The following is a 13,585-nucleotide window of genomic DNA, read 5'->3' on the forward strand; positions in this document are numbered from 1 at the left end:
CCCATCTGTAATTAGGGAAACATGGCAGCATTGTCCCTTCTCCTCTTTTTACAGCCTTCTTCAGATGCTACCCAGCCCTCCATCCCAGCGGTGACTGCATGTTTCCGAAGCATTGCAGTAGGAGGAGAGGGTAGTAGGGGCCAGTGCTGTATAAATCCACATAATGAATTGCTGTTGTTTACTTATTTATAAATATTTGATATTCCACCTTTAGCAAGCTGGTGGGTGATTACAATAAAATGTATAATTAGATTCCTGTTACATGTTACCCAGATTGCTGATTTGAAAAGGGGGGGGGGGGGTCACATGGGTTTCTTTAACACAAGTTTTAATTCTTACTTTGCAGAGGAGGAAGTGCAGATCCTTCATTCAGAACTTTTCTACTACTCCTACGAGTATGAGCCAGATCCGTATGCCTCTGAAGCAGAGGACGCCTTCGAGGTTGTACAAGAGCTGACAACAGCCTTCAATGTGTCACAAGGAAAGGGAAGCACACAGGAAACCATGAAGACCACAGAATGGTGAGATAATATAATTGTATTATAAACTGCATCTGTGCATGTGGTGGCAACCTGAGGGAAGAGTTAGCAAGCACATAATTGTAAAGTAAATAGGCCTAACAATATATGGTCTAATTTACTAAAGCTTTTCTCCCTTTCTGTTCTGTAAGGGGTGGAGTGGGATGATTAGACATGTTAGGGGAGAATTGGATGTACAAGTATTCAGAAAACTAGCAAAGTCTGTTTTCTATATGGAAGTTTTATGTGTACTGATGTTTTAACTTTTTTTTATTGTATGTCATGTATATTATGAGTATTTAAAATGAACACTGGACAATATGAACACTGGACAATATGTTTGAATTGGAAGATGTGAAATATAAACATTTTAAAATAAATAAATAGTAAATCAGGCCCATAGATAGCATTATAAAATTGTTTGGTGTACTAAACTGCTATCTTCACTTATATTTACAATTCAAAACCTCAAGGTCACAACACCAGAATATAACAAAAAGTGCATCCTGGAGGTTTCACAGGAGTGGTTTCTTCTTTAATGGACATGTTAGCTACAGACTAACAGGCCGATACAGTAAGGAGCAGTAGGAAGAGCTGCGTTAGTGCCGGGCGCACCCGCGGTTGCCGCACGCACAGTCCGGCTCACCTACCGCTCGATACCATATTGAAATGTCATGCAAATGCAAGCTGCGTCCAAGAAGCGTCCGTGAAGCGTTAGGCCCGCGCAACCCATTTTACTGTATAGAGCGCTATACAGTATCCTGGGTGCGCTGGCCTAACGCTTCACGGACACGCTGGTACCTGTCATTTCAAATGACAGGTACCAGGAAGTGGACGGTTCTCCTACGCTCGGGATTGCTAGTCCTCTCTCCCCTCCTCCCGAAGCAAGGCGCAGGGAGTGGGGGAGAGAGGACTGGTGAAACGACATGTAAAGTGTAAAGCAACGAAGCGACTTACTTTTCTTGCAGCCCTCCTCAGGAGACGGACCGCGGCTCCCCTGCCTCCTGGGGGGCAGCCGGCGGCGAAAGCGGCCCCGCCGGCGAAGATGGATGCCTGCATGGGCGAAAGCGGCCCCTGTGCGTGCAGTTTGGCCGCTCAAGATGTGACGTCACATGCCGTGATGCCAAACGTCGTGACGTCACGCGCCGTGACGCCAAATGTCGTGACGTCACGCCTTGAGCGGCCAAATTGCACGCACAGGGGCTGCTTTCGCCCGTGCAGGCATCCATCTTCGCCGGCAGCTGCCTCCGGGAGGCAGGGGAGCCGAGGTCTGTCTCCGGAGGAGGGCTGCAAGAAAAGTAAGTCGCTTTGTTGCTACTTTTTTTTTTTTTTCGCTTTTTCGATTTTTCCGCTTTCGTTGCTTCGGGAGGACGGGAGAGAGGACTGGGGCTGCCCCGGAGACAGGCACCCATGGACGCGGCCAGGGCAGGTGAGCGGGGGCTGGGGGAAAGTTTGCCGCCTACCCGTACCCCTGCCTCTAACGCAGGGGTAAGGTAGGCGGTAAGTTAGCAGGTTAAACGCGCAGCAAAACTGCAGGTTAAAAAAGCGATAGTCAGGGCGTGCGTTACTGTATGGGAGGGAATAGCTATTCGATCGTTTACATCTAATATACATGCCGCGGGCGGAAGGGGTTACCCGGTGATTTAAAGAGGCGGTAAGAATGGGTTAAAGGGGATAGTGTATCGCGGGTTGGACTAACGCGGCTGAAAAGTGAGTAGAAAGCGGGTTAGAAGCAGGGTAACCGCGGCCGCACTTTACTGTATTGACCTGTATAAGAGCAGTGCAATCATTCTCAGAGAGGTTTGAAATGGGTGACATCGAGGATGGAGCCCACCACGGAAAACTTCTGTCAAAGTTTAAACAGAACTTTGACTGGCCCCTACTGGGCATGCCCAGCAAGGCACTGACCCTGCAGCCAGCAGGGGTCTCCCTTCAGTCTTCTTTTTTCCACGCAGCAGTTGCCACGCGGTGAAAGGAGCTCTCTTACCATGTTCCTGACAGGAATTCGGTATTTTTCTTTCCGAAGAAAATTTGCCCCTCAGGGGTCTCCCTTCGACAAATTTTTGTCACCTCCGCGGAAACCGGTAAGTTTTTTGCCTTTTTTCTTCGACTACCGTCGAATTTGGCCCTTGAGGCCTGTTGGCAATTACCGAGCCCGCGACTAAATTTGGCCTTAAGCCATGGCGACGGGGTTCCGTCGATGCCCGGATTGTACCCGGACTATGTCAATCACTGACCCCCCATAGGGTTTGTGTTTTGTGTTTGGGGAGTGAGCATGATGTCCTGACTTGCACCAAATGTGCCCTAATGACACCTAAGGGTCGCAAAGCCAGGATGGAGAAGATGGGGCTCCTCTTCCATGCACCCACCCCAACGCCATCGATAGCATCGACGTCATCGGAACCGGCACCGTCAAAGTTGCACCACCATCGTCAACCCTCCGGTGACCGTCCACCATCGATGACTTCTCGGCCGTCGACTCCTGTCCCCTCCCCGGATGGGCGAGGAGACCGGAAGGACAAGCATCGCCATCGACGGCACAAGTCTCGGCCTGTCGAGGATCCACAGTCATCGACCTCTGAACAAGCCGAGCCACCGACTAAGAGGCCTCGATCAGACTTGGCACCGTCCACGTCTCGTTCGCAGGCATCGAGGAAACCCTCACCCTCTCGGGGTGTGGGAGCCGTGATCCCACACCGGTTACGGTGTCCCTCCGGCTCTGCCTCAGCCTCCCTCTCTCCCGTCGAGCCGGGTATTGTTACCCCTGGTCTCCGGGCAGAACTGGAACCGGCTTGTCCAGGAGGCCATCGAGAAAGCGATGCAAACATTCCAACCTCCATTGCACCGTCTCCGGCAACCGATTCCGGCACCGCCACCGGCATCAACCCCGGCACCGACTCCGCCACCGAGGAAGAACCGACCACCGAACTTTGGTGGAAGCGCTGGCACCGCTACTACAACGTATGGAGGCACTTGTACATGCCCTTCCATCGATGATTCCAGTAGCACCGACAGCGCCATCGTCTCCGACTGGATTTTCATCGGCGGGAGAAACACCGTTCCTGATTCCCCCTTCTGGGGTGGTCCCATCGGTGCCTTCTCGAATATCTCCACCGATTTATCCTTTGGCTCCATCGGTTCCAAGACCGGCACCGACTCCATCGGCAGCACCGAAACCCTCGATGCCGTTCCCAGTACCGATTGTACCACCGGTTCCTCCAAGGTTTCCTTCAATGCCTTTGGATCCTCAACCTGGTCCATCGGGGCTTCAACCCCCAAGTGATCCCTATGATACCTGGGGTGATGATACATCTTCTGACACAGATTTACCATCACCGCCTTCTCCTACAGAGAGTAGAAAAAGATCTCCTCCAGAGGATCTCTCCTTTATTAATTTTGTAAAGGAGATGTCCGAAATTGTACCTTTTCAGCTGCAATCTGAGACCGATGACAGACACCAGATGATGGAACTGCTTCAATTTTTGGATGCTCCAAAAATCATCGCTTCCATCCCCATTCACCAGGTGTTTCTCGATCTCTTAAAGAAAAACTGGGAATCTCCTTCATCTGTGTCACCAGTTAACAAGAAGGCTGACTCCACATACCTCGTCCAGTCAGCACCAGGCTTTCAAAAGCCTCAACTGGATCATCGCTCTGTTGTGGTTGAGTCCGCACAAAGAAAGGCCAAGCGTCTAAAGCCACACTCCTCCACTCCGCCGGTCAAGGACAATAAATTCCTGGACAGTGTGGGACGGAAAGTGTACCATGGAGCTATGCTGATTTCTCGCATAGCCTCATATCAACTCTACATGACGCAATATAACAGAGCCATCCTTAAACAGATGCAAGATTTTGCTGACACATTACCCTGACCAATACCAGCCACAGCTTCAGGCCCTTCTTAACAAAGGTTTGAAGCAGGGAAGCACGAGATCAGAACGGCTTATGACATCTTTGATGCCTCCACAAAGGTTTCAGCTACTGCCATTTCGGCCAGACGTTGGGCTTGGTTAAAATCATCCAACCTTCGCCCAGAAGTCCAGGATCGTTTAGCGGATTTACCCTGCTTAGGGGACAATTTGTTTGGAGAACAAATTCAGCAAATTGTAGCTGAATTAAAAGATCACCACGAGACGTTGAAACAACTTTCTTCTGTTCCGTCTGAGGTTTCCTCCAAACAACCACTTAAGAAGGACTCTAAGAAGTCGTTCTTTCGGCCACGCCGTTACTACCCTCCATCGACCAGGCCTCGTCCAGCTCGATCCTCTACTAGGCCTCAGCCGCGTCAGCCTAGGAAACAAAGGCCTACTGTAGCCCCTCCTCCTGGGCCTGCGGCTGGCCTTTGACTCCTTGTAGGGAACACATGCCAAACCCCCTCTTCCAGACATTCCTGTAGGAGGTCGACTGTACCATTTTCTACAACCTTGGTTGCAGATCACCTCAGATCAGTGGGTGCTAACAATTATCGCACAGGGTTACCATCTCAACTTCATAACTCTTCCGGCAGACTCCCCGCCTCTTCAAGCGTGGAGTCTATCCACCCATTTGGCTCAATTACAACAGGAAGTATCTCTTCTTCTGCAATCAAATGCTATAGAACCCGTTCCTCCCTCTCAACGAGGCAAGGGATTCTATTCCAGATACTCCTAATACCAAAGAAATCAGGGGGACTACGTCCCATTTTGGACCTTCGAGCCCTCAACAAATACCTTCAAAAAGAGAAGTTCAAAATGGTAACCCTAGGCGCGCTGCTCCCTCTGCTACAAAGAGGGGATTGGCTGTGCTCTCTCGACCTCAAGGACGCTTATACCCACATTGCGATCACACATTCCCATCGCAAATATCTGCGGTTTCTAGTAGGCCACGACCATTATCAATACCGTGTCCTACCGTTCGGTCTGGCTTCTGCCCCACGAGTCTTTACCAAATGTCTCGTAGTGGTAGCAGCATTCCTAAGGAAGAAAGGTGTCCACGTCTACCCCTACCTGGACGATTGGCTTATCAGGGCCTCCACCCAACAGATAGCTCAATCCTCCCTAAAATTGACAATTCAAACACTCCTTTCCTTAGGGTTTCTTGTCAATTACGAGAAATCTTGCTTAGTCCCATCTCAAACCTTATCCTTCATTGGGGCAGACTTGGACACCTTACAGGCAAAGGCTTACCTTCCTCTTCAGAGGGTCCACACCCTAATATCCCTGGCTCGCCAGCTCCAGTCTCAGAACACTGCCACGGCTCGCCAGTTCCTCATTTTCCTGGGACACATGGCATCCTCGGTTCAAGTCACTCCCATGACCCGTCTAGCCATGAGAGTAACACAATGGACTCTGCGACACCAATGGATTCAAGCTTTTCAGCCTCTGTCCTCCATAGTCACAGTCACACAAGCGCTGCGCCTATCCTTAACCTGGTGGACGACTCAGGTCAACCTCCTTCAGGGCTTACCTTTTCTTCCACCGGATCCGCAAGTAATCCTAACCACCGACACTTCTCACATCGGTTGGAGAGCCCATGTGGACGACTTTCAAACCCAAGGGTTATGTTCCAAACAGGAAGCCGAACACCAGATCAATTTCCTGGAACTTCGAGCAATCCGCTATGCGCTCCGAACTTTCAAAGATCATCTATTTCATCAGATAATCTTAATCCAGACGGACAACCAAGTGGCCATGTGGTACATAAACAAGCAGGGAGGCACAGGCTCCTTCTTCTGTGTCAGGAAGCTGCGCAGATCTGGGCGGAAGCCCTCTCCCACTCCATGTACCTCAGGGCACTTACCTGCCGGGAGTAGACAATGTATTGGCAGTCCAGCTGAACCCGTGTCTCCAACCACACGAGTGGTCAACTCGATCCCTCTGTAGCGACCTCTCTGTTTCACAAGTGGGGTTCTCCCCGCATAGACCTCTTTTGCGTCCCCTCAGAACCACAAAGTGGACGATTACTGCTCTCTCATTTGGAGCCAGCACTCTCGGCCGAGACATGCATTCTCCTCACGTGGACAACAGTCTGCTCTATGCATTCCCCTCCACTCCCTTCTGTGTCAAAGACTCTCGTGAAGCTACGCCAGGACGGAGGAACCATGATCCTGATAGCACCTTACTGGCCACGCCAAGTATGGTTTCCAATACGCCAGGATCTCTCCATCCGCAGGCACATTCCTCTGGGAAAGGACCCGCATCTGCTCACTCAAAACGACGGATGCCTCCTCCATCCCAACCTCCTAGCCTTGTCCCTGACGGCATGGATGTTGAAAGGTTAGTCCTTCAACCATTTAACCTTTCAGATTCCGTTTCTCGGGTCCTGATAGCTTCACGAAAGCCTTCCACAAGAAAGTCTTACTCATACAAATGGAAAAGGTACACATCATGGTGCACTTCTCGGTCCCTTGATCCCCTTTCCTGTCCAATCTCCAAATTCTTGGACTATTTATGGCATCTCTCTGAATCAGGTCTTAAAACCTCTCTATCAGAATGCATGTCAGTGCGGTAGCCGCCTTCCATAAGGGTATTGGGGGTAATCCTATTTCAGTACAACCCCTAGTAACACGCTTTCTTAAGGGCTTACCTCCATCTAAAGCCACCCTTGCGTCCTCCGGCCCCATCCTGGGACCTTAACCTGGTTCTTGGTCGTCTAATGAAACCTCCTTTCGAAACCTCTGCACTCCTGTGACTTGAAATATCTCACTTGGAAAGTGTTATTCCTTTTGGCTGTTACTTCAGCTCGCAGGGTTAGTGAATTACAGGCCCCTAGTTACCTATCCGGCCTTACACTAAGCTCCTGCAGGACCGGGCGGTACGCCGCACTCACACTAAATTTTACCTAAGGTAGTTTCGAGTTTCATATCATCAATCTATTCGTACTACCTATCTTTTTTCCCAGGCCCCACTCAACTCTGGAGAGCAGACCCTGCATACCCTAGACTGTAAACGGGCTCTAGCTTTTTACCTAGACCGTACAGTTTCCCACAGAAGAGCACTCAATTATTCGTCTCTTCCATCCTAATAAGTTGGGACAACCTGTGGGTAAGCAGGCTCTTTCTTCCTGGTTGGCGGACTGCATTTCTTTTTGCTATGAGGCAAGCTGCATTCCTTTTCAAGACCGTGTTAAAGCACACTCTGTGAGGGCCATGGCGACGTCAGTGGCACACCTTCGATCGGTGCCGCTTCCTGACATCTGCAAAGCTGCAACCTGGAGTTCTCTCCATACTTTTGCAGCCCTTTATTGTTTGGACAAGGCTGGAAGACAGGACTCCATCTTCGGCCAGTCTGTCTTGCGTAACCTTTTTCCAACCTGATGTACCAACACCCTTCCACCTACCCGGTAGGGTGCGGATGCCCTTTCCCAAATTTCTCTCAGTTGTTGTGCCTGCTGCCACACCGTTGGGTACATTTGGTGCAAGTCGGGACATCCTCAGCTCGGTACTCACCCATTTGTGAGGACAACCATCCTGCTTGTCCTGTGAGAAAGCAAATGTTGCTTACCTGATGTAACAGGTGTTCTCACAGGACAGCAGGATGTTAGTCCTCACGAAACCCGCCCGCCTCCCCGCGGGTGTTGGGTTCGTTTTATTTTTACTTTCTAGGCACTGCCTGTAGCTTTGAACATCAGACTGAAGGGAGACCCCTGCTGGCTGCAGGGTCAGTGCCTTGCTGGGCATGCCCAGTAGGGGCCAGTCAAAGTTCTGTTTAAACTTTGACAGAAGTTTTCCGTGGTGGACTCCATCCTCGATGTCACCCATTTGTGAGGACTAACATCCTGCTGTCCTGTGAGAACACCTGTTACATCAGGTAAGCAACATTTGCTATAACATTTTTTAAATCACTTTTTTTTTTTTTTTTTAACATTCACATTTTTTAAATCAAGATATCAAAAGTAAATTTCTAAATGTACACTGCAGTGGTACCTATTTTAAAAAGTCAAATGGAATTGAAAGCCAGATATAATGTGCATTTCCAGTAGACACAAAATGGGGAAAACCTTTTAGTGCATTGTACTTAGAAAAATAAAGGACTTATGGTGTCATTTATCAAAGGCCCTTTTCGCGTGTGATAGCATGCAAATTAGGGGGAGGGGAGGAGTCGGGGCAGGGAGGGGAGGAGTCAGGGTGGGTTGGGGAAAGGGCGGAGTCAGCTGTGTCTTTGCTGTCATTCAGCGATGAATGATGAATCCAGGCCTTAAGTCTGGCCTGGCAACTCAGCAGCAGTGCTGTGTTCTGCCATCTGGAAGACTTGAGTTAGACTCGTGGGCCGGCTGGAACTCAGGATTCTATGGAGGCAATGTTCACCACTCCCCAGAGGGTAGGAGTCCTATCCACGACTCAGTGGTGACACCTACTGGCCAGACTCCAGAGTGCATATTAGTTGGGTTTTAGAGGGAGGTGCAGCCTGCTCCCATGCTGCAATGGCTGAGCTAGGAAGCTTGGGGGCAGGTGTTAACAAGGTAGAGAAAAGTCCCCAAATAGCTGCGAGTGAAGGCTCATGGTGCCACAGCCCAGTAGATACCAGTTCTGACTGAGCTGAAGATCAAAAGGAGCAGGAGGAAACTGCTGGGACAAAAGATATAAACAAACAGTCAGGACTTTGTAGAAAAATGAAATGTCCCGGCAATATATCTGTCTAGCAGGTCTTTGCAGGACTGAGTGTTCCATTAATAGATCTGTCATGAACTAGCATCTCTGTAAAAGGAATGTTTGCAATGTGAAGCATTTGTGAAAAATATTCCCTTATCAGATGTTTTCAGCATCTGATCTTGTTTTCTCTTTTGCCGCATGAAACAAGCGCAGGGGGGCGGGTTGTGAATGGAACTTAATGTTTACCATAATCTTCTGTTTTAAACAGAGAGAAAAGGACGCAACAGAGCAGTAGTGGTTTTTTGTCATCCCGAAGATCTGATGGGGAAGAGTAAAGAATCTGATGGTTTCGAATGTAATGTACGATTTCCAAGATTGCCAGCTGGGACCTCATACTAAAAGAATGAGAGAAGGGGATGAGAGGGGGCTGCATGTCTTTTTATATGTAATGGACATTCACTTTATGCATCATATGCATCATTTGCATTATTATTTGTAATTTTGCAAAAGGAAAAGAGGAAAAAATGCTTGCAATAGTGAGAGGAGAAAAATGGCAAAGAAACTGGAAAAAGTAGTAACTATAAGCTCTTCAGGCATGCACCCATGTGGTGTGATATTTTCTAATGTCATCTTTTTAAAATATTTGCTTATTGTGCATCGGGATTGCCCAGTCACCTTCAGCCTGATTCCAAACTCCTATCCCCAATTTCACATTCCACTGGTTGAGGGGGGAATGTTAGCAGGAGGTTTTCATTGTATTAAATTAAAGGCAGTTTGCTTAAAACATTTTATTAGACCCTAGAGGAAGGATTATTTAGCCCCCCCCCCCTCCAAAGTGCACCACTCCTATGAAACCACACTGCAGGGATCTTGAAGATGGGAATTTGCACAGCGGGCTGATGAGCTTTTGGAAGATTGAGCCTGAAGCAAAGTAAGCAGCTTGTCCCCTGGTGCTCACATGACCCTCATCCCATTTATAGCTACTGCTCATTCATAGTAAAGTCCAGAAAGGAACATCAGAGTCCTTTTTGCAACACTAGTATAAGTAGCATGCCTCTCCATTTCAGAGCACTCTGCTTGCTTGTTTCCCTTCACAGTTTTCATCACCACAAAAGTAGGCACAGCACAAAGAAAGATTTTAAAATGCAAAGGAGTAAGACTTTTTACAAAATATTTTCAGCCCAGTGACTTTTGTCAGTTCTTTTTTGGCTTCCAGCTCAGTTGGAACTTGTCCCTACTGAGGCCACAGTGCCATAAACCTTCATTCACAACTGGTAGAAGAGGGAGTTTTCCCCCCATTTTTTTCTCCCAACTTCCCCCCTCCCCCCTTCCGGTTCCCTCCCCCATCTAGCCCTGACATTGCTAACAATCCTTAACCGTAGGACTCGGAGTCCTGCTGCTGCTGCTGGAACCCCATACTGTGTGCATTCTGATCCCGCTCAGCAAGTGTGGATATTGAATAATGGCTGGGGTTGCCTTGAATGCTAATGAATAATTCTTCATAATAATATCTTGCAGTTCAATGACTGTTATTGTACATTTGGATACACAGAGGTAAAGGCTAACAAACAAGTCTGTTTGTGATAAGTGTTTTATTGTCTATCTTAATACAGTTGTGACATTTTGAGAGCTATGTTCAAAATGACCCAGTGAAGAGAGTATAACTCTCAAAAGCTGGTCACTCTTATATTAAGATAGTCCTAGCAAAAAGCCATTGCCTACAACTTGTTTGACCTTTGTTTCCATTTCATTTATAATGAAAACTCAAATCCTTCTTTGCATGATCTTAAACAGAACTAAGTTGACAGCTTGCCTGTGCTGGGCATTAGGCTTTACAACAAAACTTTCAGCGCACAGGTTTTCTGTTCATTTCCTAGGTCTGTAATACCTGGTGCACTGCTTCACTTAAAATGCCTGCCATGAAATATTATTTGTGACTTTTAGTGGTTCTGTAATACGTTTTGCCATAAACCAGACAGCATTGCACTGAATAGTCCATTGTCATCCTAGGAGGGCAGCAGATGTGCCATTGAAACTCTGCATCAGTTGGCCACTTACTAAGGAAAAAAATAAATGGGCAAAAAATGTTATTGTGGCTCCCATTGAACACTGGATTTCTGTTTATCTTGCTGCGAAGGAGTTAGTGGTTTGTTGGTCACCAGCTGATGAAAAGTGTGACCCAAATAGGCTTTTGTGGTCGCCGCTGCATGTCGTGCCCCACTGCTTTTATAAACATATCTAGCATGGAATAACAGTTTATAGGGAAACTGCAGCTGAGCTTCATAAAGAGGAGGAGTGATTCAGTAATGCTCCCTAGCAGGCCCTCTTTTTTGTGACTTGTTCCATAATGTGGCTAGCAGGGAGGCCCCACCTGTCATCTAAGGGCCTGACTTATTAAAGGGGCCGATAATAGAAAGAGCACGGGAGAGCCGGCGAGCGCCCCGCTCTCCCGACGTGCGCACAGGCCAGTGTCCTGGGCACGCATTCAGTATCGGCCCCGCATGCAAATTAGGGCCCGCGGTAAAAGGAGGCGCTAGGGACGCGCTAGTGAATCGCACGGGAATTACTAATAGGCCTATCAACGTGCATTTGCATGTTGCGGGCGCTATTACTTTTGGAGGGGTTGGCCGCGAGTTTTCGACGCACTATTACTCCATTTCTGTATAAGGGGTAAAAATAGCTCGTCGAAAACGCGCGGCCAAACGCTGGCTAACAGTGCACTCCACTGGAGCGCACTTTATTGTATCGTCCTGTAAGCTGGGAGGAGGGGAAGGGGAGAAAGCCTTACTAAATCCGGACCTTAATGTAGGAGAAGGGGGGTGGCAGCTTTTACATTTTGTTTTCTCAACACCATTTAGAAGCAAGTTGGTTAAACTAGTATCCTGAGTGCTAAGAAGTGACAGGGGGTGGCAAGTATGAAATAACCACACCCTTAAGATGTTATGAGTCAGCTGGGCCCCACAAACCTGCATCAGATAGAGTAGCAGAAGTATGATTGTTGTCTCTGGGGTCTCCTAACACTAAGGCTCTGTGCCAAAGAATGTAAGCACTGTGGGAGATCGCAGTGCCAGATACAGTCTAAGCTTCCCTTCTGATTTCTTTTCTCTTATTTTACTGGAACTCCAGAAAAAGATAATCCCCATCCCCAAACAGCTACATTGTGGAAGAGTGTAAGTGTTAAAGCAACAGTGCTCCCTGGATCCCTCAATGTAAACTTGCCTGTTTCTTGGCTTTAATCTGGGCCTGGAGCTGGAGGGGCTAGCAAGTACCAGGGAGATAAAGCAGGTGGACCTTGAAAGGTAGAGAAATGTAGGGGCAAATAAAGGAAGAGAGAAACATTATTTGTAAAATAGTATTCCTGAACATACCCAGATCAGTCCAAAAAAGTGGGTTGTGTATCCCTACCAGCAGGTGGAGTCAGAGAACAATTAGAACTTTGCACACTGCTACATAACGAGAGTGCCACCTGCAGTCATAAAAACATTAGAAATTGCCAGGCTGGGTCAGACCAAGGGTCCATCAAGCCCAGCATCCTGTTTCCAACAGAGGCCAAACCAGGTCACAAGAACCTGGCAATTACGCAAACACTAAGACGATCCCATGCAGAGAAATACTCACCACTGTCTCTGCTACAGCTGCTCCCTTGTCTCCTGCAACAGCTTTTCTCTGTGTCTTGGTAAAGTTTAATTAAAAAAAAAAAAAAAGAGCTGTTTTCACTGCCGCTGACTGACAGCCTTCAGTGCTGAGGTAAGGAGAGGTGCAGGAGGGACCGGGTCTTTTAAGGCCGGCCGGGGAAGCTGTCAGCAGGGTTCCCCTCAGCTCCCGGGGCTCCAGGACGTTTCTGAGGGCAAGGGTGTTGTGCCTCGTTTACTCGCTGCTTCCCTGCTGGGGGCCTTGCGATTTCACTATAGACAGGCTCCTTTCCCGCGGCAAGGCTGCGCGCATTTTTTTCTCCTCAGCCGGTAGTCTCTTAGCCCGCAGCACGAAAAGTTTTTTTTTTGGTCATGCCTGACTGAAATTTTCTCCTCGTTGCGGCTCCGAGCGTTTCTGTTTTTATTCGCGCCCTTTTCTATTTCACTTCAGACTATCGGCGTGCTGCTGCAGATGGGACTGAAAACAGAATCGCAGGCCTGCCGCGTGTGTGGGTCACGCGGCCAGGCATTAGATGTGGCCTCCTTATGCGCAGCGTGTTCCCCGGGGTTAGAGGGCTCTTCAGGGCTTCTTGCCTCCTCGCTCGGGGAGGGAACGTCTGTCTCGCCTTCGGCTTCACGGGAAGAAGATTCTCCACCTGTTCTAGCCCCGGTGAGGGAAAACCTCACCAGGGGAACTGATGATATTACCCCAGCCGACTCTCCAGTGGGGGAGGGGGACCCGGAGGGGTTTTCCCCAGAATTTGTCCTCCTTATGCACCAGGCTTTCCTGGCAAGGAGACGCTCTGTGGTAAAGCAGCCTGGTCTCCCCCACCTGAGAATAGGGGTCGGGGTACAGACCCTCGTCA

The 13,585-nt window shown here is 48.7% G+C and overlaps 1 protein-coding gene across 1 annotated transcript in view; it reads left to right on the top strand.

Moving 5' to 3' along the window:
• CPAMD8 (C3 and PZP like alpha-2-macroglobulin domain containing 8) overlaps window positions 1-12,462 on the top strand; it is a 510,164-nt gene extending 497,702 nt beyond the window's left edge. Inside the window, exons 42-43 of the mRNA XM_029614183.1 lie at window positions 347-521; window positions 9,356-12,462. Of these exons, the coding sequence (XP_029470043.1) occupies window positions 347-521; window position 9,356 (176 nt within the window). The 3' untranslated portion in view covers window positions 9,357-12,462. The remainder of the gene's footprint in view (window positions 1-346; window positions 522-9,355) is intronic.
• The last annotated feature ends 1,123 nt before the right edge of the window (window positions 12,463-13,585 follow it).

Source organism: Rhinatrema bivittatum, chromosome 8 (genome assembly GCF_901001135.1).
Source record: "Rhinatrema bivittatum chromosome 8, aRhiBiv1.1, whole genome shotgun sequence".
NCBI classification, from domain to species: Eukaryota; Metazoa; Chordata; class Amphibia; order Gymnophiona; family Rhinatrematidae; genus Rhinatrema; species Rhinatrema bivittatum.